This window comes from Perissodus microlepis, chromosome 10, assembly GCF_051167445.1.
Source record: "Perissodus microlepis isolate ML-2025 ecotype Zambia chromosome 10, ASM5116744v1, whole genome shotgun sequence".
Classification (NCBI taxonomy): domain Eukaryota; kingdom Metazoa; phylum Chordata; class Actinopteri; order Cichliformes; family Cichlidae; genus Perissodus; species Perissodus microlepis.
The window spans coordinates 14,799,618-14,824,842 of NC_140470.1; the positions used below are offsets into that span (position 1 = coordinate 14,799,618).

The following is a 25,225-nucleotide window of genomic DNA, read 5'->3' on the forward strand; positions in this document are numbered from 1 at the left end:
TTTCTTTTCTATGAAGAAGTAGTAGTTTGTTTTTGTCATTTTCAAAAAATGAGTGTGAAAACCACAGTGAAGATTTTTACAGCAGTCTTTGCAGTTGTGTAAAAAACTGTGATGATTCAGTAGCTTTTAAAGCTTCAGTTCATTCAGTTTTGTGCACTTTTCTTTGTGCACAGCTCCTTTAAGGTCCCACCACAGCATTTCAGTTAGGTTAATGTCTGGACTTTTTGGGGGCCATTGCAGCATCTTAATTTTTTTCTTTTTCATACATTTTTTGTAGATTTGCTGCTGTGATTGGAATTATTGTTCTGTTGCACCAACTCACTTTTGGCTAAGGTCACACTGGCTGATGATCACTTAATGAACTTTTTATTAGCAGCATCTTGCTGCTACTTACACTATTAATTCTCCAGGAATTAAAGGTGGATTTAGTTTTTCAAGGGACTGTATAAAGTGTTGTGAAAACCTTTCTTTTCACATCACTGTAAAATTATGCACACCTCTCTGCAAACTCTAAAGAAAGGGGTTAAACTGTAGCACGTACACGCAATCACTAGCATCTGGTGTTGAATAATCATTTCATTTCTTACTCTGTTGTTGTAACCATATGTTAGCATGTGTTGATTTTTTTTTTTCTTCTTTCTTCCCCCCTCTCTCTCTTCCTCGAACCCTCCAGTAGCCGAGCTTTCTTTATCTCGGTAGCTGGAATGAAGCTGCTGCGTTCGTCCTTCTGTACCCCATCGCAGCAGTACGTCACACTGTGCTTCACCACACTCTTCTTCCACTACGACTATCCACACTTCTCGGAGACCTTCTTAATCGATTACTACTTCATGTCCATTCTCTTCAGCAAGGTTAGAAAACATTTCATGTTTGTAGCATTTTATCATCACAAATGGTTTTGTTCTACTTTAGAAACAGCTTCCTGCACACAAATAGTCTTAATCGTCTTATTTCTGTAGCAAATATGAATACTATTTTTACTTGCGCATGTGTGTGTGAGTTGATAATGATGAATGTTTGAATGTTTTCAGATGTGGGACCTGCTGTACAAGCTGCGTTTCGTGTTGACCTACATTGCCCCCTGGCAGATCACTTGGGGCTCAGCCTTTCATGCCTTTGCTCAGCCCTTTGCTGTGCCCCGTATCCTTATTCAGCTTGATTTTGTGATAGTAGGAATACACCAGTGCCAAATTTAACGTTGATAGAGTATAAGAGGGCAAATTGTAGCTTTAAGATGTGACAAAGGTATTTTATGTTGCAAGATTATTGAATTGTTTTGCATTACTGCACAGAGGTTATTGTTATTTTGTGCTGTATTCTTTATTTTGATAGTCTAAGTGTCAGTGAAGTTATTCAGTGGAGATTTTTGTTTTGCTTTGGGGGTTTTGGTGGCATGTCCTTAACTCTTGCTATTTCAGACTCTGCTGTTCTTTTTGTCCAAGCTGTCTTTTCTGCCATCTTCTCCACACCTCTCAATCCTGTCCTTGGCAGTGCTGTATTTGTCACCTCATACACCAGGCCCGTTAAATTCTGGGAGCGCGACTACAAGTATGTGTTTGGTTAAATAACCTTTGCAAGTGTGAAACTGTATATCTTACACTCAATATAAGTTAAATCTATTTGATTTTAATCCTAATTTGTCCTGTTTACAGCACCAAGAGGGTCGATCATTCCAATACTAGACTTGCCACCCAGTTAGACCGCAACCCAGGTATGGCACAGTGTTCCCTCCTGTCGATGCTTATCGATTTTTTGTTCTGAAATGAAGGTGACAGTCTGTTTTTTATCATTAAGGTGCCGATGACAACAATTTGAACTCGATTTTCTACGAGCACCTGACCCGCTCTCTGCAGCACAGCCTCTGTGGAGACTTACTGCTCGGCCGCTGGGGGAACTACAGCACGGGCGACTGCTTCATCCTCGCGTCAGACTACCTCAACGCTCTGGTCCACATCATCGAAATCGGCAACGGCCTTGTGACCTTCCAGCTGAGGGGTCTAGAGTTCAGAGGTCAGCAGCATGCGATGTTTAGAGCTCATAAAATAGTAATGTAGTTTTTAGTTGTTTACCATCTTGTTGTGACTTGGACGTCAGTCAAATGTTGTGAAAAAGTACTTATTATGGGGATGTGGTGCTGTAGCTTAATCAGTAGTTAAAAAGAGGTTTCTGATGGCACTAATTTCCCTGGAATATAAAGCTTTAGGTGGCAGCAGACGTAGAAGTTTCTCGATTTAACTTGTCATAAAGTAAATGTTAAATAAATGTAAATGTCGTCACATTATTTCATGCCGATAGAAAAATTACGCGATTGACGATGAAATTCGTACCCTGTGCAATTATGTCTGCCATTAAGTATGAAATCTCCGTGGAAAATGAAGGCTTGATTGCAGAGGAATGAGGGGGAGAGATTGAAAAGTCGTCTAAAGCCACTTCACCTTCATATTTTGAAGATTACTTTGTGTTTAAGGTCTTACAGCATATTTTTATTCTTAAAAGAGATCAGTTTCACGTCTGTGGGTTTATTTTAAGGTCATTGAAGATTCAAAAAAAAAAGTTGTGCGTCAGCCTCTGAAGAGGTTGTCACTTGGCAAAGCGGGGCTTTATGATCTATAATGGTACGACCTTAAAACTGATGATTCTTTTTGGTTAAGTTTAATCTTTTTTTATTTTTTAGCTGAGTAAAATTATTCAAGGCCAAGCATTGAATGTGTGGGCAGTGAAGTGTTTCTACCTGTTCTTAATCATATCGTTCCTCTTGTTTCTCTCCTGCTGGAGTCTGTGACAGCTGCTAGAGCTGTAGGGTAAAAGATTATTAAATTTGACACTCTGACTTTGACAGTCATTTCACCAAGTTTCATTATAATGTCTCACTCTGTCACGACCAGTGAATGAGTGTTTGGAGCTCTCTTTATGCACACAGCTTTTAAACCGTTTAAAGAATATGATCACACTGTCACTGGATTCGTCGTATCTCAGAAATGCTTTGACCTATTGGAGACCTATTGGCATTTGGACACCACATCAAATAATTAGGTGGTGTTTTGCCTTAAATAAGCATAACATCTCTTATTGGTTATACCCTGTGTGACACATGTTAGCCTAATTGGTGACTCTTAAAAACCTCACCAAGATTTTATTGATTTTAAAACTCATTAAAGTCAGTCCAAATTAGCTGAAGAGTCTCATGTGTTGACATGAAACCTATGTACAGCACCTCTTACCAGCGTAATTTTAGAAAACAAAAAAGGTCACCTTTTAACACAAGATACTTTTTCTGATTTTATCAAAGTTCATTTTCTGCAATGGGTAGCAGTTTAAGCAGAGATATCAACATTTCCCTTTCCCCAGCGACCTCCTACAGCTCATCCGGGCAGAAACTGAGGCGTTTCCGAATTAATGGAGAGCTATAATCTCTCCAGGGTGTACTGGGTTTGCCCCAGGGCTACCTCTCAGTAGGACATGCCCCAGAACACCTCACGTAGGAGGCATTCTAGTCAGATCCATCAAACTACCTCAAATGTGGAGGAGTTAGTGGCTCTTTTCTGAACTCTATCACCTCATCACTGTGGGAGAGAGCAGCCACCCTTCAGAGAAGCTAATTTCCACCACTTGTATCAATGATCTTGTTCTTTCAGTCACTACCCAGAGCTTGTGACCTTATGGGAGCTGGAGTAGCTAGAGATAATTGATACCTCTACCACAACAGACCAGTGCAGCATCCAGTACAGATACTGTGCCACTCTGTCAATCTCTTGCTCCGCTCCTCCTGACTCATGAATAAGACCCAGAGATACTTAAACTCCTCCACTTAGAGCAGCAACTCATCCCAGATGTGGAGGATCTCCTTCGTGTTATTGTACAGTCTTTACCTTACAGTATAAAGCACCTTTAGATGACTGTTGTTCTGATTTGGCGCAGTATGAATAAAATTGAATTGAGTGAAGACACCCTTTTGACCTCAGACTTGGAGGTGCTAATTTTCCTCGCAGCTGCAAACTGACTTAGCCCAAGCTGGAGGTCACAGGCTGACGAAGCCAAACAAACCAAGAACAAAGACGAGATCCCTAGGCCACTCAAGCCAAAACCGTCAGCCAATTACAACACATGCAGAAACTCTGTCCATAAAAGTTTTAAACACATTATGCAGATTTTTTTTTTTTGAAGTTGCGTTTTCCAGGCAGATTGTGATGTTATATATACAGAACAGTGTCATCTGTTGGAGCCTTTTAATAGAGCAGCTAATCCTTATGTTTCACATCTTTCCAGGTACCTACTGTCAGCAGAGGGAGGTAGAAGCAATCACAGAGGGGGTGGAGGAGGATGAAGGCTGCTGCTGCTGTGAACCAGGTCACCTGCCTCACATGTTGTCATTCAATGCTGCCTTTGGACAGCGCTGGCTGGCCTGGGAGGTGGCTGCTACAAAGTACGTGCTCGAAGGCTACAGTATCAGCGACAACAATGCCGCCTCCATGTTGCAAGTATTTGACCTTCGTAAGATCCTCATCACATACTACGTCAAGGTGAGCCAATGTTCAGGAGCTGTTTTTACTCTGTTCTCACATCATGCTTTTTGCATTTTATTGCAGTTGGTTTTGTTTACTTTAGTTGACTCGAGGCTGTTTTACTTCTGTAATGAAGAGCAAGTCATAGAAATTTAGAAGCTAAGATATGAAGCTAAAATATGCACATACTTGTAATCCTTGATGTGGATTTAAAGCTGTCTATAAAAATGTTTTCCTAGCGTGACTAGTTTTTTGGATTATGCATTTGTTGCGTCCAATAGAGCATCATCTACTATGTGAGTCGATCTTCTAAGCTGGAAGAGTGGCTGACCAATGAAACAATTCAGGAGGCTTTACGACCTTGTCTCGGATCAAACTACGTAGACAGTGACCCCACCTTCAACCTGAACATTGACGAGGACTATGATCACAGAGCGTCCGGCATCACCCCGTCCTCATTCTGCATGGTTTACCTGGACTGGATTCAGTACTGCAACAGCAGGCGCCAAACAGTAAGACTCCTCCACAACATTTAAACTATAATGTCACATGCATGGGTTGCTTTTGTAGTGCTTTTTCCCTTATGCTACACATATTTTGATCATAACGGATCAAGTATATCTTGGTTTCATGTGCACAAGAAGATGCTATTTGGTCGCATTTTTCTAAATGACATCTGTTGTCTTCCACTTTATTTCTGTCATTAGGATACTTTTTTCATCATTACAAACAAGTGAAATCTTTAATAACAGAAATACAGAAGGTATTAAATGTACAACATTGCACAATTTATTCGTGCTTCACTGTGTTTTAGCCGGTGACTTGCGAAAGAGATTCCCCACTTGTCAACCTCTGTTTTGGCCTCTGTATCCTGGGAAGAAGAGCCTTGGGCACGGCCTCACACAGCATGTCAGCAAGGTAAGTTCACCAGGCCGCACAACCATGTCTGTCACTGTTGCTGATGCCATGCATATATATGCTAAGAATATGGCAGATTTATTGTTGTTTTGTTTGTTTGACAGCTTGGAACCGTTTCTCTATGGCCTTCATGCACTCTTCAAGGGAGACTTCCGCATCACATCTCCTCGTGACGAGTGGGTGTTTGCGGATATGGACCTGCTGAATCGGGTCGTAGCACCAGGAGTGCGGATGTCACTCAAACTGCACCAGGTACCAGAGAAGAAAACTAGTGCTGGAGTGCCAATATTTACTCTTTTTTTTGATACTGAAATGAGACTGTTTGTATAATCTGTGTTTCTTTCAGGATCACTTTACATCTCCAGATGAGTACGAGGATCCTATGGTCCTGTTTGACGCCATCACTGCCAATGAGGAAAAGATGTTGATATCGCACGAGGGTGACCCCGTGTGGCGAAGCGCTATTCTAGCAAACATGCCTTCACTCCTAGCACTGCGCCACATCATGGATGACGGCAGTGACGAGTACAAGATCATCATGCTTAACAAGAGATTCCTCAGCTTCAGAGTTATCAAGGTCGCAGCTTGTTACGTTTAGCACTTCTTCTTTTTTTGTCTTGTTGTCTCTGACTCATCACATGCCTGGATTGTCAGATCCTCATCTCTCTTTTTTCTGCCCTCCATAGGTGAACAGAGAGTGTGTGCGTGGGTTGTGGGCGGGGCAGCAGCAGGAGCTGGTTTTCCTGCGCAACCGTAACCCCGAACGAGGAAGCATTCAAAATGCCAAACAAGCACTGAGGAATATGATTAACTCCTCGTGCGACCAGCCCATCGGCTACCCCATCTACGTGTCCCCCCTCACAACCTCTTATGCTGGGGAACACAGCCAGCTCCGCTCTGTGTGGGGAGGACCAGTCAGCCCACACAACATTTACACCTGGCTCATCAGCAGCTGGGACAGGTGCAAATTCTTTGCTTAAACAAATGTACACATGAGCTTTAAGAGAGGGTAAACATAACTGTAACATATGTCTCCCTGCAGGTTACAGAAAGGGTGCGGGGCTGGCTGCAACAGCGGGGGGAACATAGAAGACTCAGACTGTGGAGGCGGCTCCACCTCCATCTCCACCAACCCAGCTGTTCACACCACCCAGAGTACACCAGCCTCCAGCCTTCCACAGCCACACATCACCACTGTCCAGCCCTCGATGGGTAAGAACCGAAACAGAAATGGAGGTGTTTTTGTTAGCTTGTTATGGTCACATGAAGATGAAATGTATTGCAAGTATTTTATTTTTATGAGTTAAAAGTGCTTTTTTTCTTACACTTCAGGCACAGACAACCCTGTTGGTCCAACCCAGAGCTGGCATCACCACCCTCAGCCTCTCCCATTAGCTCTGCTCAGCCAGTCAGAGGGCAGAATGGAGGCAGGACTTCTCTCATCCCTACAGCGTACATCCTCCATCCAGGGTCTCCTGGGCCAGCAGCTGTCCAGCTCCCAGCTCTCCTTCAGCAGCTCAGTGGCTCCTCCACCTCTGCCAGGCCCGGAGCGCTTCTGCCCAGCAAGTCTCCTGGAGAGCTCGGGGCACAGAGCGGGCCAGCGGGCTGGCCTTGGACCGGGCAGCGGACTACACTATGAGAGCCACTTTAGCAAGTGGAGTTTTTCAGGGAGGAAGGGCTTTAATGGACCAGCTGCAACGGAGGGGGAAGGAGCACCATTACAGACCATACGCACACAGGTAAGGAGACTGTCCATAGTTGTTCAGTTCTTTAAAAAGATCCAGAAATACAGATACTCACGCTCAGTTAGTTCACTCTGACTCATAAATCACCTGACTCTTTCTCTATTAATCAAACAAATCCAGCAAATATAGCCCTCCTGTTGTTAGTAAATCCACTCAGACCATTCTGTTTTATCAGATCAGTGTTTTTTGTAGAGTTGCTTACAACTGAGTATTCGCAATATGCTAAAGTAAATAATCAGGCACATGGACAAAATGGAAAAGAGGAGTTTAAGAAGAATATGCTGTGTTTCTATGGTTACTGCTTCCTAGATTTGAGTCTTGCTTTTGTTAACCCCCAAAAATTGTTCCTTAAAATATTTTAATGTCTCTTCAAACCCACTCGGGGCATTTTTTTAGAGTGTTTGGGGATATTTTACCAGACCAAATGTCTGAGGAGTTCTGAGACAACAGAACTGATAGATTGATCAGTAATGATGTAAATCTTTAGTTATATTTCTGCTTACATGATGTCTTTACAGTAGATGGTAAGCAGACAGCAGATGATAGTCACACCTACTGAGATATTGCATTAAGCTCATTTGAACAGATGCACATATGCAGTGAGTGGCTTGTTGTTGTTCAGTAATTCAAACAGGAAGTGGTTTATAAATATGGCATGCTTTCTCAGATCATGATCCAGATTCCTCAGTGGGACGTCCTTTTTGTACCTGTACCTGTGTGAATGACTTGATTTGCTTTTGTTTGGACCTCGATGATACAGATTTTGACAGCACGTTGAATCATTTTGTTTTGTTCAGCTGTGAATATGAAGCAGTGGGCTTTTCTTTGCCTGCCTTGTTGGTCGTGCTGTTGATAAACGCATTTAATCGTCTTCTTATTATCAATCTGTCTCTTTCAGCCTGCTCCTCCTGCATCCCTACAAGAGGCCGGTCTAATGCAAGATCCACTGGGAGCCACTCAGACGACAGATCCATCCCCGGACCCTCCCACTCCCAGAGAGGAATCCACAGAGCTGCCTTTACTTGATCACCTGCGCTGAGTCTGCACTATTGACAGTTTCTACAGTGAAAGCACACCGCAGTCGAATGTGGACCGGTCATGTCCGGACTCATTCCAGCCTTTGGGACTCATTCCATGAACTGTCAGCGCAGCCACAGTTTGGAAGTCCTCTGATGGCACTCTGAATCAAGCGGGGATCTGGGAATATACACATCACTCTTCTTGTTAGTCAAGAGAGAGCTAAACATAGCATGCTGAGCTGATGCACGTCAGACCATGAAATCATTTTAGCCAACCTGTTTATTCCAAAGTCAGCTTTCATCACAACTCGTAAGACCTGATGATGTACTCATTTTTAATTTTACATTTTTTCTTTTCCTGACTGAGCACTCGCTGTCTCTACAGCCAACCATTTGGTTGTAAAAGTAGTGACAGGCCTGACAGGCCAGACAGGCCAGTGCAAATTATAAGGGATATTTTGCTTGAGGATTGTTTATTTTTCTATACTGGAGACTAGAGGACAATCTCTAACTTGACGTCTGCAGCAGCATTAGGTTTTTTTCTGTTTGTTTGGGGGGCCTCATAATAAATCCCAAAAAAGAAAAAGGACCAGTAAATTGCTGTATGTGCAACTAAAGGACGCGTGGAGACCACAATAAGCCTTGTTTTTGTTTTCCCCCCACATGTAACCATCCTCGCCGGACAGTTGTGCATCAAACAATATTTCACATGACATATTGGCTAATTTCAGGAGCCTCCACTTCTTTTCCCCTGCACAAATACACATATTATATGAGGAAGAAGAAGAAAATAAAACAAGAAAACATTATTCTTGTACTCTGGCCCATTTTCCTGCAGAGGTGCCTGACTATATCAACAGTTCTGTCTCGGAGCAAGTTTCAGGGAACACCCCCACCCCCCCAAACAAAAAACAAACTCCCTTCCAGCCCAGCTGACATGTGGTGCTTTTACTGCTAGTTTACAGCGTATGTAGGCTTGGACATCGTGGAGTCCTGTATCTGACTAGCAACCTGGAGAACTTCAGACAGAGCTGGTTTCCATTAATCAGGATCAAACAGAGGACGAGTCAAATCTGTGAAAAATTGTGTTGATCACAAATTCACAAACTGGGAGTGTAAGGAACTTTTTTTTTTTTAATCCTCTTTTTTTTTGCTTTGGTGAGTGGAATGTCTTCTATTTTTTGTTTTTTACTTGAATCTTCACGAATCCCTCAGTGTCGAATGTGCACTGAGTTTGTTTTCTTTGGATTACTGATCACTAATGTCCTCCCTGATCAGATCCAATCAGCTCATGGCTTTCTGAATAGCCGGGGTCCAGGCTGCTTTGTGAGGAGAGCTGTGTTTGCTAGGGATGCACTGATGTCTAAAATAACAGTTTGTCTGATACCCATATATATTTTTAGCTGCTTGTTTTTCTTTTGTTTTTTAAGTTACTTATCCTCCTTTTGCACTAGGGAAACAAAAGACGTCTTCATTATGAAACTATTTTAAGTCCTCCTCCTCCATCATGCTGTTGATGTGACACTACCGACAACCATTAGCCACTGCCACTGGTTAACCGACCATGTGATTGGCTGATACATCAGCGTATCCCCAGTGTGCTCTTTGCCTGCAGTCTGGGCCTTTCTGTTACTATACTACTGCTTCTGCATCTCCTGCTACTACTACTATAATACCCACTACTACTGCTGTTTCTACAACAGTTAAATCCAGCGTTTTAGTTGGAAATAAACAAAAGCTGAATAAATACTGAAAGCAAAGGTGGAATATTTATTTGATTAATAATGTCTTACAGATGTCTTTAACGGGGTTTGTCTATATGGTGTGTTGATATATTAAGTTGGAAATCTGCCTTCTGTCTACCCTCCCTCCCCTCAGTTTGTTTGGTGTCGTCACGTTTGCACCATCTCACCGACGGCTCTTTTTGGTTATTTTTAAGTGTGGAACATAACTGGAAGTGTTCCTGAAATCGCTTTAAGTTTGTTTCTTTTCCCACGCCTTTATTTTTATTTTTTTTTACCACTGTGAAAAGCAGAAAAACGGGAGAGTTTCATAAAACAAAAAATAAAAGAAAAACTTGCAGTTCTGTCAAAAATTTTAGCCCCAGAAGCTTCCCCGGGTCCACTGGCTTTGTCCCCGACGGTTTCCAGCTCTTCGCACTGGGTGAAGAATTCTTAAACGACCTCGTGCCATAGCATGAATCGCCATATGCTGCTTTTTCCTCATAAATGATTTGTTTGGGTTTTGGGTTTTTTTGTTTTTGTTTTTTTCCCCTTCCCTGCTGGAAAGTTGGATGGAGGCCAGTGTTCTCAGGGTGTATACTGGGAAAGGAACTGACTGCTTCTGCAGGAAGACTTACAATAGATGCTCCCTTTTAGTCCCTCTTTTTAAGAGATGTTCTGCATGCTGTTAAAGCCAATTTTTTTTCTGCGCAGTGTTTTTCTCCCCCCCCAGCCACTTTAAGCTTTTTACAAGATAAAGCTCAGCAGCCTCCCCCCATCCCTTTCTTTTAATCTTAGTTTTTTGGGTTTTTTCTCCTTTTTTTTTTCGAGTGGCTGTGAAAAAACAGGTAAAAGTGTGTCAGCTTCCATCTCAAACTGCATTAGAAACTCCCACAACTCAGGAAAAACAGAGACTTTTCTGATCAGTGCTGTTTTCTGTTTTTCTTTTTTCATTTATTTTACTTCTAAACGACAGGGAGCTCGACTTTTGTTCAGTTTTGCTTTTTTTTCCCTTTTAGTTGGAGTCGGGGAAGCACAAGTTGACAGACAGATGTGAGTGTCCAAAAAAAGGGATTTCTTAATCTCTGACGTTCTGTACAGCATGTTTGGTATATAAATATATTTAAAATATAAATCTATTTTATTATTGGATTTTTTTGGGGGGGGGGGGCTTTTTACATCAAAGACACTATGCTGATGTTTAGGGGAGGGACTCTCGTGTTTACCTGTAGAAAGACACCTGAGTGGAGAGAGGCGCCCTCTCCACATCAAGATGTGCAGTTTGGGAAGAATTGGTTCATACTTCTTTTGCACAAAAATGTATCATACACCATCCCACTTTGTTATAGTTTTGTTATTTTTAGTTACTTTTGGAGGGGCGGGGTCTTTTATTTAAGAACTTTTAAGTCGATGTTAAATGTTCTGTACAGTTTTGGTTTTTTTTTGGTTTTTTTTATGTGATTTTTTTTTTCCCCCACCTATTTAAATTAAAGGTTTTTGTCTTTGTTTGCAAATTAACTGCTGTGTGATTTTATTTTCTGGCATTTGTCCTGTTGGTCTGTTTTTTGCTGTTGTTTTTGTCTGGAGGATTTTCAATCTTTGTCCTAGCAGCTTAAAGCCTTATGCTACAGTAAAAACAGCACCACTGAGCGGGCACTTGGGTTTAATTAAACTGTACGCTCACCTGTCCACCTGTCTGTTTAACTTCTCGTTAACGCAAATGTCTCCAAGGAAAAATGGATTTGGTGTAAACAACATGATAGCATCATGTTCAGCATGGTAGTGGAGGGGTGTGGGGGATATTTTCTTGCACACTTGGTACCAATTAAGCATTGCTGCGGAGCATGCTCATCCCTTTTTGACCACAGTGCTTCCAGCACTATGGCACTGTACTCAAACAGCTGCCACAGTCACCAGATCTCAATCCAGTGGAGCACCTTTGGCATGTGGTGAAACAGGAGATTCATATCATGGATATGCAGCCAACAAATCTGCTGGAATTATGTGCTGATGTAATGTCACCATCACCAAAATCTCTGAGGAATGTTTCCAGCACCTTCTGATTTGAGGCAGCACTGAAGGTAAAAGGATCCCAACCAAATACTAGTGAGGCATACCTAATAAAGTGGCCAGTGTGTGGCTGCTGAAAATATTCAAAAGCCAAAGAAGAGGCAAAACTGGGGTAAATATATATATTTTTTTAATGTGTCTGCTGTAAGTTGTCCAAACTTTAAGGCCTCTGCCTTGTACTGTGGGTGTGTCCAAACTGTCATTGACAGCTCTGCTGTTCCTCTTTTAGGGTGTGTAAACGCTGCTACTATCAGGTTGTTCAGTCTGACGTCACTAGCCGTGTCTGGGCCTAAACTCTGCTGCAGGTCCATATATCAAACGATCACTATGGCATTACTGAGAGTTGAAAAATTGTCTAAAGTCTTTCATCTTTAATAAAATGATCAGCGTTCTGCTCTACCAGGTGTAACAATTGAGTTTAACATCCAGGCATCCATGAAAACGGAATTTATGACATTTAACGGAGTTAGAAGTTAGAAGCTAGCGAGCTAACTTCCTGCTATCTAAATACAATATAGCATGTCCTGACTGCGGGGTTTTGGAAACTAGTTAAAACGTACAGCTCTGTTATCACTTCCAGCATAAATGAAGACAGGAAACTAAACAGCAGTGACGTTTGTAGGGTTACTGAAGTTGGGCTAGCTGGTATATAATGATGTGCTACGTGACCGCTAGCGACACAGCTATGTTAGCATAATATAAACAAGCTAACTTTTTTTTCCACTCGATAAAAGTTAACGTGAGTGTTCTCGGTGGTCAGGAACAAATGTAATCGCATAGCAGGATGCTGTAAAAGGACCAAACTTCAGCCAGGAGAACAACTGAGATAATCCATCCACAATACGAGGTTAGTCATTCATATTTTGCTGCATGGGCTGGGCTGTAGTTACATCCTAAGGTTTTAAAAACTGAGCTTAAATAAATGATTAGCGGTAATAAAAGCCGAGGGAGGTCAACAGTGATCACTGACTGTTTTAGGAGCTTTTTGAGATTAAATAGAAGAAAATACATAACATTAAACATGTTAACAACACAAAAGCCATATTAAACGCAGACTACTTTAGGCCCGGAAGTAGGATTCGTCACGTCATCACTTTACGACCGGATAGCTTAGCAGGGCCAGATGTGTGTTGCAGACACACACACACTGTCCGGCCCTGATTCAACCTCCAAGGCTGGAAACTGCTGTTGTAGAAACTGTTCTGCACTTGCACACATGTCAGCCGTCATGGTGGTGGGGAAGCGGCTAATTACTCAACGTTATTCCCATCATCAATCTGTGACTCCGCTATAGAAGTCCAAGTTAAATACGCCGTGGTTGACGAGCAGCTGCGTTAATGAAAAACTTGAAGTTGTAATTTTTACAATTTTATGGCAGCTCCGTATCACATGTGCGAGGTGAAAGATGCTCATTGTGACAAACCCACACATGATTCGCACTTTAACCCACAGTTCCTCTTTGCTTCGTGAAGTGTTGGAGCTTTTTTTTTTTTAGCTCGTGTTGACTTTACAGCCCGCAGCTCATTTTGGTTCAGTCTCTCACCTTCACAGCACAGCAGTGCTTAATGCACGCAAAGTTAGCAACTACCTCACTGAAATATTGGAGAAGAAAAAATGCACATCAACTTAAAAGCTCATGAGCTTGCAGCATGTCTGCTCCATCCTAAAATTCTGTTACTCAATATTTGACTTCCACTGAACTAAGATACAGAATTATCAGTCGCACAGATTTCTAGCTCAGCGAGTGTGTGTGTGTGTGTGTGTGAAGAACAGCGTTCAGTGTAAGTGCCAGATTTTGGTGCTGATGAACTTGTAGATTGGTGATTTATTTCAACTATACAGACAAAACAGGATGGATAGGATAGAGATATCCAGTTCAAGGTGATGAGAGGGGCTGTAGCCTTCCCCAGCTGTCATGACAGTGGGTGAGAGGCAGGGTACATCCCGGAAAAACCATCAGCCTGTCGCAGGGCTGACACAGACAGACTAGATAGAAGCAGTTTTGCTGATATTAAAAATAGGTGTTGTCGTTGTTAAATCTGTTCCTTCCTGTCCTCCACAGAGCAAGCATCAGCAGGGATCCTTTCTACGACATGCTGGCCACCAGGAAGAGGAGGATAGCCAACAAGAAATGATGATGACTCACCCTCACTTACGTCAAGTGTCAGCAGCATTTCTGTCATCAGAGGAATCCTTGTGTGTATGTGTGTGTGTTTAAGAGTCTCAAAGGCGTCCGATTCATACGTTCTCCGTCAGCCCTGCGGGACATGCAGTAAAACATATGGGACTAACGTGGATCATCCCTACTTCTGCCTGAAGATTTGTCTGCACCTCAGTTCTTGGCTGTTGGGAATTAAAGAGCTGGTCTGATTGATGTAGCCTTTAAGTGACTGTACCTGTATATGCAAACATACTCAACATGGGCTCGTACACGTCCATTTACGATATTTCCTTTTTAAAGGCAAACCAAGTCGTGTGTAACGAAGCCTGCCAGCAGTAACGCATCATATTAACTCACATAGTGAAGATCCACCTCTGCAATCGTTTCTTTTGTATTTATTTTCTCATCTTTTCACAAAAAAAGCAGCCCTCCCCCCCGACTCACATTATGCATGTATAGTATATAATTTACATACGGTTTTGTTTTTTCTGTATTGTGTTCACGTAGTGTGGAAATCATAATGGCTGTAGCCTTTACCCGTTCATTTTTTTTTTTCATTTTTAGTTTGACAGCTAACAAGTTTACAATAGTGGAAGAGGGTCATTGTGCAGCTTCCCCTCACACTGTTATTACTGAGGTTCAGATAGTATATGTAATATGAAAGAGAATTAGGTCAAACCCTTTCAAAATAAGATACTGGAATTTGCTGGAATACGTGTGAATGCTCTAACTGGAATCTTGAGGACCGTTTTCCCCAGACAGATCAAACCGCCCCACAAAGCCAAAACTTTCCTCACGGGCGCAGCTTTCAGCTCTAAGCACGGTTTGGCGTTTGTGCAGGAAAACGGCTCTCGAATACTTTGATGTACACTTTGAATAAAAAATACATGCTGATAAGAAAACAGCTTTTTGCGTGCATGTGAATTCAGCGAGCAGTGCTCGACTCACCAAACTTACCAGGTCTTTGGTTATTTCAAACATGGATACAGTGCTGTGAGAAAATTAGGAGTGAGCTGAGCCCAAACAGCTAGAAAAGTGTTTGTATGTAACAAAACCTGAATACATAGGAGTGTCGTTAGTGGATCTACATTATAATTTAACCGTAGTGGAAGGTTTGTTCAACAAGAGTCTCATACAGTCTAGTCTATATCATACAAAAGCACACAGGGGCTTTAAAAAGAAAAATCCCTGCAACTCATCTCAATCAGCATTTTTTTCCATTCATTTCAATGCAGCTTGTAAACAAAGTCCAAGACCAAGAACAAATTACAATTTCTGACATTAACAAATGTATTTTAAGGCGTTTACCTTATACAATGTATAAATTCGTACATGCTAAACTTAAAGGTATAACAGCAGTTTTTCTTCCAACTTTTGTCTAGAGTTGAAAAGGAAAAAAACAAGAACAAAAAACAACCCAAAGCATATTCATCACTGAATTTGTCCAGAGAATATGCTCAAAATTAGTTCTTCTAAAAACACAAAACAGAAATCTGAGAATCCTGATACAGGATTTGGGTTTTTTTACATATAAAAGTAACTGATATTACAGTTCAAAATTAAATTCACAGTATTTTTTGACGCTAGACGACAAACCGTAAAAAAGGGAAAAAGTGGTCCACCACCATGACAGCAATAGCGTGGTGCTTCTTTTTGTTTTTCGAATGTTTTTTTTTTAAAAAGGGAGAGAGCGGCATGACAAAACTAATTTCAAAAAACAAAAACCCTCTGCATCTGGTGAAGAAAGTTAAAATTACAGAGTGAATCTTAGGCTTCACAAATGGGAACGAAGATGAAAATGAAAGCTGGGAAATGTTCTCAAGTCTTTCCAGGGTTAACATGGAGGTATCAGTCAGCAAAGCTCTGTTCCCACCACTGCACTCATCTTCCCCCACCCCACCCTCCCTCTCTCCCCTTGCACAAATAACTCCATTAGTTTCACGGCTCCCAGTGGGATCAAAGAAAGAAATAAAGTAAAACATTGCATCGTTTTTTTCAAGTCCTGAGTTCCACTGAGCAGTAGTTGAGATGTTTAAGCTCCAGGCTTTGTGTTCATACAAGTATATATTAATATTGTTTTTTGTTTGTTTGTGTGTTTGTTTTAAATTTCTGTAATTATCAATATTGTTATTATTATTATTATTATTATTCCTGTATTTTCTGTGTTTGGTTTTCAGATGTTTGAGGTTATCCTTGAAAGGCATAGATACAAGAGTGTGTACCTGGGAGTGCTTCTGTGGTCACAATGGCCTGCCACGCTGTGGTTATTTGATGATACTTGCTCTGTCCCATAGTTGTGAGTTTTCTGTTTATTTGTTTTGTTTTTGTTTGTTTTTTTGCTTTGTGTGTCTGTTTGTTTTTGTTCGTTTTCCAATTTAAAATGAAAATAAAGCTTAGAAAAAAAAAAGTATATATTAATATTCTTCATCATAAATGTTCAACACCGTTTCTTTAACCGATAGCTAGGAGAAATTACGGCAAATAAATAAGCCCATTTGAGAAAACAAAAGAAAAAAAAAGAAAGAAAGGGGGATAGTTTAAATTTTAAAACACTTTACTTAAGGTAAAAATACAATATTAACTTGAACTGTTTGCCGGTGTGGTGTGATTGGAAGGGAGTAGATGGCCACCGCTGCCGTCAGCGTAGTCTCTGCAGCGACGTTTTTCCGGTGGAAAGCCATTGTCATTTTCAAAGTCTCTGTCAGAGTGGTGTCGCTTGCGGCTCTCCCTTTCCTCGCTGCTTCTGTGGCTCCGAGCTGCGTCTGGGCTGTGCAGTTCGGGATCGCTGTCCTGATGTCTCTTCTTTTTCTTCTTCATTTCTGCAGCTATGTCTGAATCTCTGTCAGAACGTCTACGGGATGATAGAGAACCAATGACATTGTTTAACAAAACCGAGATCAAGCTTTACGGCCAGCCTAAGACAGAAAAAGTGACCCATTATCAATAAAATGATGAAAATTCTTTCCGTTTTTAAGAAAATAATAATACTGATAGTGAGCTTTAACCCCATATTATTTTCAAAAAAGATCTAGCTTAAAACAAACAAACACATTTCCTTCTGTTTTCATTAAAGGATCGAGAGAAAGATGGCAATACTCACCCACTCTCACGGTGTCTGTCTTTATCCTTTGATTTCTTCTTTTTCTTACTCTTTTTGTGTTTTTTAGTGTGGCGGGCCTCAGAGCTGTCGTCCCTGTCTTTGCTGAGAGTCCTCTTGCGATTTTGATCCTCTTTGTCTGGAGAGGAAAGGCGAGCCCGAGCAGCAGGATGAATGCTCTGAGAAGAACTAGCCTGGGATGAGGCATCTTTACTGGAAAAATAAAATACAAAAGCAATATGAGCAATGCTTTGTCACACTGGCAGAGAGGAAAGTCAGCACAGTTTTAAGATCACTCCTCTAAACTTAAAAATTTAAATGCATAAAATGGACAGCAGAGCAATAAGGCTTACTTTGGTTGGCTATGGTCACTGCCTATTCCATTAGCAACAGGAGCCGTAGACGTCAAACTGCCATGATTACTGCCAGAGATCTGATGTGCCCAAAATAAATAAAGGAAATATTAATAATATTCGGTTTGCTTAGCCCAATTGAAAATGAAAGCTTCTGTTGTTTGTCGCTGTCTGGAATCATTGTGGGCCGGCTTACTGAGTGGGAGATGGAAGCAGAGGAAGCAGAAGAAGCAGAGGAAGCAGAAGAAGCAGAGGAAGCAGAAGAAGCTAGTCCATGGTTTGGTTTCCCCACCGCACTGCCGCTGGTGCTGGGCTTGGAGCTTGTGGGATAGTCCCTCAGAGATCCATTCCCATTAACATGAAGAGAACTCTGAAGGAACAAGAAGTCACAACAACAGGTTTTTAGAAGAGAAACACTGGGTTTAACAAAAACAACAACATTATCAGTACCCTCAGGTGAGGAAGTACCTTGTTCATGTGTGGTGGCAGCTGGGGACCTATGAAGCCAACACTGTTGTGATGCATGGTGGCGATGGTGCGTGGGATCTCCACCGGCCGGGGAGATGACTGACCAGATATGCCAGCGTTATGGTTCAAGTGGCTGTAGTCCCCAGTTTTTTTCACATCTGTGCACCTGATGACATGGAAAAAAGAATATTAACCATGACAAAGCATCAACATTATAACATTAGGTTATAATAATACATTTTCTACAAGAAAAGTGGGAATAAACATGTCTACATTATTAAATAATGATGGGGAAAGTTCTACTGAAGGAATAAGCCTAGAATGTTTAAAAATACCGATGTTTACTCACTTGATGTAGAAGAGGACATAGGCCAGCTGGTTGAGAACGGTCCTAATGTCACTGACTGACACGGACGAGTCATTCATCTGAAACCAGTGCCCATTGCTGGCCTGTGAGACAGAATGAGAGAGATGTGACACAGCAGATTCAGTTTCTGAATTGAATTTGAGCTAAAAAGAAGAATCTTATGGTTATATAGGGGTCTTTTTTTTTTTTCTTTCTTTCAATGCATACAAAGTATTTTTCTCTGTTTGCATTCAGTTTTCTGCTGAAATGTGTTGTTTATGGTGTGTGTTTGTTTGTACTAAGCAACAGCAGCATTCAAACAGATTCGGGCACAGCCAGTACCTTAATATAGCAGAAATAGTGTCCAGCATGACAACTCAATCCAGAGTGAACCAGCACAGCATACAGCCTGTAGAGCTGGGGCTCCCCGTGGGACTGAGACATGAAGGGCCGCAGATCCAGATGCTCCAAATACTTCACATCCTGATGACCACCAAACAAAAAATTTCAAACATTACGTGCAAATATCCTGTTTTATAATAAAACAAAGCATCTGTCAGGTATCTTTATGACTTAAGCAGACACTATTGGCCATTTACCTTTGTGATTTTGCCTCCACTGATGTCTGCAAAGCGTTTGAGTGAGAGGGTGAGCACATTGGCGCTGCGATGGATTGTGAATCTTTTTGAGGCCGTTACCATTTTGTTGCACCTGAAGGAAACAAACATTCAGCTTGTTGACAAAAATCACACCTAAACACTAAAACTCATCATGGTTTGGCATCTCTTTGACTTACTTGGTGCATTTGTAAGCATTTTCACCACCCAGCTGTTCTGGCTTGACAAACTGCTCCAGAGCTTTGGAGACATTTGGAGCAGTCTATATGAACAGAGAGAGAGAGGAAAAACCTCACACTCCATAATGCAGAGAATACATAGTAGCAACGTCACTTTGAATGTTGTCCAATTACCTTAATTTCCAGAGAGATATCCAGAAAAGGGTCAAATGTATCTGAGACAGCTTTGCAGTTTAAACATTTAACTGAAACAGAAATCAGTGCTATGAGTATCACACAAGCTGTAAGACATAAAAAGACAAATAAAAGAAAAACAAATCAAACCTTAAAAAACAGTGACTTACCTCTGGATCTTAGGTACCCGCCAAACACTTGATGGATGAAAGAAGTTGCCTGCGTTTGCCTGTCCAATCTATAATAAAAAGATAAAGCACAAAAGTTAACTAATAAGGACAGTGCAACAATTAACTGACTGACCATTTATTTTTTTAGCATTTTGGAACCAGACGATCACTTTACAGTATTCAAGTAGCAGAAAAGACAATAGGAGGAATTGGAGCACGATTAATTACTTAAGGGGCCATCTGCTGCTACACGGGAAGAATTGATTTGATGAGAATTGACACTTTAGGTTCTTAAAAAAATAAATGAATTAATAAATTATTTTTAGGAGTCTAACAAGAAGCACAACACTCAGCCCAGTGCATCTGTTAAACGTGTAGTTTTGGTTAAATGTGCACATAGACTCGAAGCTCTATAGTAACACATAGAAAAACCTGGATTTTCTGAATTTTGCTGCTGCAATAATAGCACTAATGCCATTAGGGTGAATAAGAGATGACCTGAGGGGTTGAGTGCTCCTGCTCACACTGCTTACCCTGTTGCCTCAGAAGAAATCTATACTAGACACTAAGTCTGGCAGCTCTCCCCCATAATCCCAGCGACCTGTTTTACTACACGTTTAAGCCGCTTCTGATCTTTTCAAGCCCTGTTACCAAAACAAGCTACCACACCCAGTGTAAGAATACTTTCTGTGTTGGAGCAGTCAAGTTCATTAAAAAACTTGATATAATAATGAGGTATTATATCAAGTGGCTTGCCTAGTATGTAAGCTGAGGTGTCAGTCAGGCAAGAGACTGAGGAATCTGCATTTCTGAAAAATACTCTCAGCAATTGAAGCATTATTAGTTAAAAGGAACTAGTATAAACTGCACTTCCTGAAAAACAGGATAAAGGATTTATTTCATATTCTCCTACTGTCACGGTGTTACCTCTACGTAGCTAATTATGGATCTTACTACATAATAAAGTGCAAACACTGTCAAGCCCAAGTAAAAATATTTTTGTGTGTTTAATTTGTTTAGAATGCATGCAATGTAAAATGGCACTCACTTGGTTCCAGGTAAGCAGGACTTTTGCATAGCATCCACTGTGCACCGCAGGAATTCATGAGCATCTTCCTGGCTTCCATAGCGGAAGTGGTTTGCAATCCCTGTGTGAGGGGAACGAGGAAAAACAGAACCAAAAAACAAAGCAGGAGGTGAATTATTGTAAAGGATACAAGTTTACACTTATTTAAAAACAGAATTCAAAATCCCTCCAGATTATTTCCCTCCAAAATTACAAAAGGTAAACAGTCACACAGCGCCTCCTATCATTAAAATATAGGTAAACACTTTGCACAGAGCACAGCATCAACTTACACCCAAGCTCATTGAGTACACCAATGGGCTTAATGACATTCCCAGAGTTGGCAAAAACCTGAATGATGTGGTTTTGCATGGTACACATCATACAGAACCCTGGCTCATGACCTGCAGCAGAGACAGAGACAAAATACTGAGTGAGTAAGGAGTGATACAATGTGAGAATCAGCGCAGGACTGCGTAACACCACTGTTGGTGAAATAAACTTACATGTTTTGGAGTGCTCCCGCGTCAGCATGTAGTTTGCTAAAGGAGGGGTGTAGCTGAGACACTGCAGGGCTGAGTTGAGGAAGCAGGTGTTCCCCATGTTCTGGAGGCCTGCACCAATGCGGTGAACCTGGGCCCACTTTAGGCTGAGCTGATCTGGTGAGAACAGCACCTTCTGGGGCAAGTCAATTCCATCGCTACTGCTCATCACTGACACACAGAGCCACAATTATTACTAAAAATCTGTTTCAATACATTTTAAAAAGGACATAATTTAATGCTACCTTATTTATACAACCACACACTGGCACATGGCAAAGTCATGTCAGGACATCACAGTAATAGCTACAACTATTAACAGTTATATAATGTGATTCTGGCCACTGTGAACAACTCCTAAACAGGCTCAGGAAGAAAGACAGGACAGTTTGCCTTCTCCTTTGTTTCTGCTAATCAAGTTGGGCTGCCGATCTTTATATAAAAACAGCAATTGCATCACGAGCTGAAGTGACTGATCATGCAAAGCTGGATGCATTACATAACTGGATGAATGAACGGAGAAGGGAAGCAGCAACACAACACCCACAAAAGCAGTTGTCAAACTTGTGTGAAAGCAGAAGCAAAAAGATTAGCTGTATGTTACTAAAACCAAATCTGACAAATATGGGTAAATAATGGCTAAAAAGTGTGGTTCCATATTTGCTAAAACAGGTTGGAAAACTATTCTGTCTGACAATAAAAATCTTCAAACAGCTTAAAAAGACATTTTGAAAAAAAGCCAGGCTTTGCTCTGACCTTGGTCCTTGGGCCGGTCCACAGAGGAGGGTGTACTGTTGTACACAGCAGCTCCAGGAGTGGGGGCCAGGCAGCCTACTGGAGCCTTGAGCCTTGGAGAGTCAGTGGGTACAGTGGGGCCCACTGCCCAGCTGCTGGAACAACTGCCGTCCATCTCCATGTCTCCACTGGTGAAGGAGGATCGGTTACATCCGGCTGACTCGTGGTCAGACTTTTCTGAAGAGCTGTCAACTATGGTCATTGTTCATAGCTGCATTAGGAACAAAGACACATACGTTTATGAACTGAAAACAAAAACAACGAAAAAAACAAAGTCGTTGCTAGGTTTGAATTTTCTCATTGTTATTTTGGAAAAAGGGAAAGGGAAAGAAAACTTAAATACTACATCAATCCTACACTGGTTAGGTAGCAGTACAGTGAGTTTGGACAACAACAACTAAATACAAAAGCCACATTAACAGATTATACCCAATTTCGCTGTGCAAGAAACTGCACAATGACAATAAAAAGCTCTAAGTCTCTTATAGCTTATAGTTAAATAACACTATATTAAACACTGCCCTCATACCATCGCCTAAACTTCCAGCAAACAAGTATCAGAAATTGTGTTAGATTGGATGATTTGTTTACATTCAAAAACAGACTAGCATAAGTGAGGGCTAAATATTCGTTTTTGACCCTTTGTTTTTATTTGAATCATCTTGTCAGATTCCTTTTAAATAACAAACACCAGGAGACAAGAGTAACTTTCGACATCTAACTTAACTCTGTCCAACTAACAAACTTAAAATATCGACAAAAATTAGTGTTTAGAAAACTCAAGAGGGGAAATGCCAGATAACCCACTCGACCGAGGAAATTTCCAAGTCGGAAGCACGTTTACAACAGAAGCAGCGGTTCCCTCCCACCTGCTCTTACAGAGTGGCTCACATTGGCTAAATGACGGCTGCTAGGCCTTTAACACGCAGCGTCGCAAAACCTCAAGAAAACACACAAAAAACCCTGATCATATCAGACGGAGAGCAAGTTGAGAGCTTACCAGTCTTGTCGAAATCCGAGATGGAATGACGTGCACTTAAAGAAGATGCAAAAACCATGGAAACCACACACACAGACACAGATAAAACATATTAAGGATTGTACATTAACATAAAGCTGTTGTACACACACACAGCCATCATAATTCGTCATACAATGAGAACAGAACAAATCAACAATTGACAATGACTAATTAATATTAAAATCTGTAACATAATGTATTGTTTGGAGTTTAGTCCGTTACTGTTACTATTTTTACCATTTCTTCTTGGAGCAACTGTAATGCACATAATTTCCTTAGGGATTAATAAAGTATTCTGATTCTGATTGTTTCAGGATGACCTGCCATTATCCAATGACACATCTGCTTACCTGTATCTTTTGCTCGTTTCTCCTCCTCTTCTTTTCTCTTTTTTCTAAACTGAGGACCTGATGGCTTTGAACTTTTCTTGTCCATCTTCCATTGGTTTTAATTTTGCACTGCAGTATGAACACCCATCCCTCAACCCAAGGATCACCACAACATGATCTAACACACCTACACCTTAGTTCACAGATTCACTTTGTCTAGGGTGCATTTCTGAGATTTCACACAACCCAGGATTCAAATCATGAATACATAATGGGCTTGGATTTACATCATTATGAATGAAATGCGCTCTATTTGGAAGCAGCCGCCCCCTCCTCCCCTTTCGGTTGTGTGTGAGACTTTAAATCATCAAACTGTAAATTTTAAATTGTTATTGATCCCTTTATCCCTAGTCCTAAAGTGTATATTTATTTTCTTACTATTCTTATATATATTGTTTGTTTACTTGCACTGCTGTAACTGGAGCCTCGTCGTCTCGTCTCTCTATCCGGTTGTTCAGTCTGACGTCACTAGCCGTGTCTGGGCCTAAACTCCGCTGCAGGTCCATATATCAAACGATCACTATGGCATTACCGAGAGTTGAAAAACTGTCTAAAGTCTTTCATCTTTAATAAAATGATCAGCGTTCTGCTCTACCAGGTGTAACAATTGAGTTTAACATCAGGCATCCATGAAAACGGAATTTATGACATTTAACGGAGTTAGAAGTTAGCGGGGAGTTAGCTCGCTAGCTTCTATCTAAATACAATATAGCATGTCCTGACTGCGGGGTTTTGGAAACAAATTAAAACGTACAGCTCTGCTATCACTTCCAACATAAATGAAGACAGAAAGCTAAACAGCAGTGACGTTTGTAGGGTTACTGAAGTTTGGCTAGCTGGTATATAATGATGTGCTACATGACCGCTAGCGACACAGCTATGTTAGCATAACATAAACAAGCTAACTTTTTTTCCACTCGATAAAAGTTAACGTGAGTGTTCTCGGTGGTCAGGAACAAATGTAATCTCATGGCAGGATGCTGTAAAAGGACCAAACTTCAGCCAGGAGAACAACTGAGATAATCCATCCACAATACTAGGTTAGTCATTCATATACTGCTGCATGGGCTGGGCTGTAGTTACATCCTAAGGTTTTAAAAACTGAGCTTAAATAAATGATTAGCGGTAATAAAAGCCGAGGGAGGTCAACAGTGATCACTGACTGTTTTAGGAGCTTTTTGAGATTAAATAGAAGAAAATACATAACATTAAACATGTTAACAACACAAAAGCCATGTTAAACGCAGACTACTTTAGGCCCGGAAGTAGGATTCGTCACGTCATCACTTAACAATCGGATTGGTGGGCTTGCTCACAGTTTAGCGACCTTACATAATAATAAGCTTGCTCCATATTCTCACAGTATGAAGACACGGGTGGGGGGCAGTGGAGTCACCAGTTTGTAGTTTAATGTGTTCGCTAAACACAAGTTTCTCACACATTTAACTGAAGAAATTTGGCAGGAACTAAATGTTAGTCACAACCACCCATTTCGAATCCTGAGTTATTCATTCAAAAAATGCTCTAAAAGCATTGCAGTGTCACTGTCCTCTTACACTGAACAGTTCAACCTCGCATCCAAGGGAAATGCTTGGTTTTCTCAAGAGATTTACAAGGAGGAGTTGGATTGAAAACCCAATGACATTTCCCACTGGCAACCTAAATTTATCGACTCTGATAATGTGCATAAATATTCTCGCCTGACGCTTTCAGGGAAATGTAGGTATTTGTTTTATTGAGAAGTTAGATGATTCCACTCTTGTTCGCGAGGTCCATGTGAAGCAGAAGCCAGGTAAGAGCTTAGCTCAGAATTATGACCAAAAACAGGGAAAACTTACATGAAAGATGGTGACTTGACTTTGAGTGCAGTTT

At 41.2% G+C, this 25,225-nt stretch overlaps 2 protein-coding genes across 5 annotated transcripts in view; one reads left to right on the plus strand and one right to left on the minus strand.

The window, feature by feature from the left end:
- Positions 1–11,423, plus strand: part of LOC146379055 (pecanex-like protein 3) — a 30,173-nt gene extending 18,750 nt beyond the window's left edge. For all 3 annotated transcript variants that reach the window (XM_084942330.1, XM_084942329.1, XM_084942331.1), the window contains exons 23-36: positions 674–851; positions 1,032–1,140; positions 1,419–1,548; positions 1,653–1,711; positions 1,795–2,010; positions 4,267–4,520; positions 4,784–5,014; positions 5,317–5,420; positions 5,525–5,672; positions 5,767–5,997; positions 6,107–6,381; positions 6,463–6,632; positions 6,753–7,159; positions 8,064–11,423. In XM_084942330.1, coding sequence (XP_084798456.1) covers positions 674–851; positions 1,032–1,140; positions 1,419–1,548; positions 1,653–1,711; positions 1,795–2,010; positions 4,267–4,520; positions 4,784–5,014; positions 5,317–5,420; positions 5,525–5,672; positions 5,767–5,997; positions 6,107–6,381; positions 6,463–6,632; positions 6,753–7,159; positions 8,064–8,204 — 2,653 coding nt within the window. In that variant the 3' untranslated portion in view covers positions 8,205–11,423. The remainder of the gene's footprint in view (positions 1–673; positions 852–1,031; positions 1,141–1,418; positions 1,549–1,652; positions 1,712–1,794; positions 2,011–4,266; positions 4,521–4,783; positions 5,015–5,316; positions 5,421–5,524; positions 5,673–5,766; positions 5,998–6,106; positions 6,382–6,462; positions 6,633–6,752; positions 7,160–8,063) is intronic.
- Positions 11,424–16,054: 4,631 nt separating this feature from the next.
- On the minus strand, positions 16,055–25,218 carry LOC146379056 (ubiquitin carboxyl-terminal hydrolase 42-like). 2 transcript variants are annotated; one of them, XM_084942332.1, is made up of 16 exons: positions 22,944–25,218; positions 21,905–22,154; positions 21,113–21,319; positions 20,900–21,010; positions 20,589–20,688; positions 19,541–19,608; positions 19,371–19,441; positions 19,197–19,279; positions 19,000–19,111; positions 18,743–18,883; positions 18,404–18,504; positions 18,055–18,220; positions 17,783–17,956; positions 17,587–17,666; positions 17,237–17,446; positions 16,055–16,987 (listed from the first exon to the last, which is right to left on the minus strand). In XM_084942332.1, the coding sequence occupies exons 2-16, from the start codon at positions 22,143–22,145 to the stop codon at positions 16,714–16,716; spliced, it is 2,139 nt and encodes a 712-aa protein (XP_084798458.1). In that variant the 5' UTR covers positions 22,146–22,154; positions 22,944–25,218; the 3' UTR covers positions 16,055–16,713. The 2 variants fall into 2 exon arrangements, with proteins under 2 accessions (XP_084798458.1, XP_084798459.1); XM_084942333.1 differs by lacking the exon at positions 22,944–25,218 and having other exon boundaries at positions 21,905–22,229.
- Between the last annotated feature and the right edge of the window lie 7 nt (positions 25,219–25,225).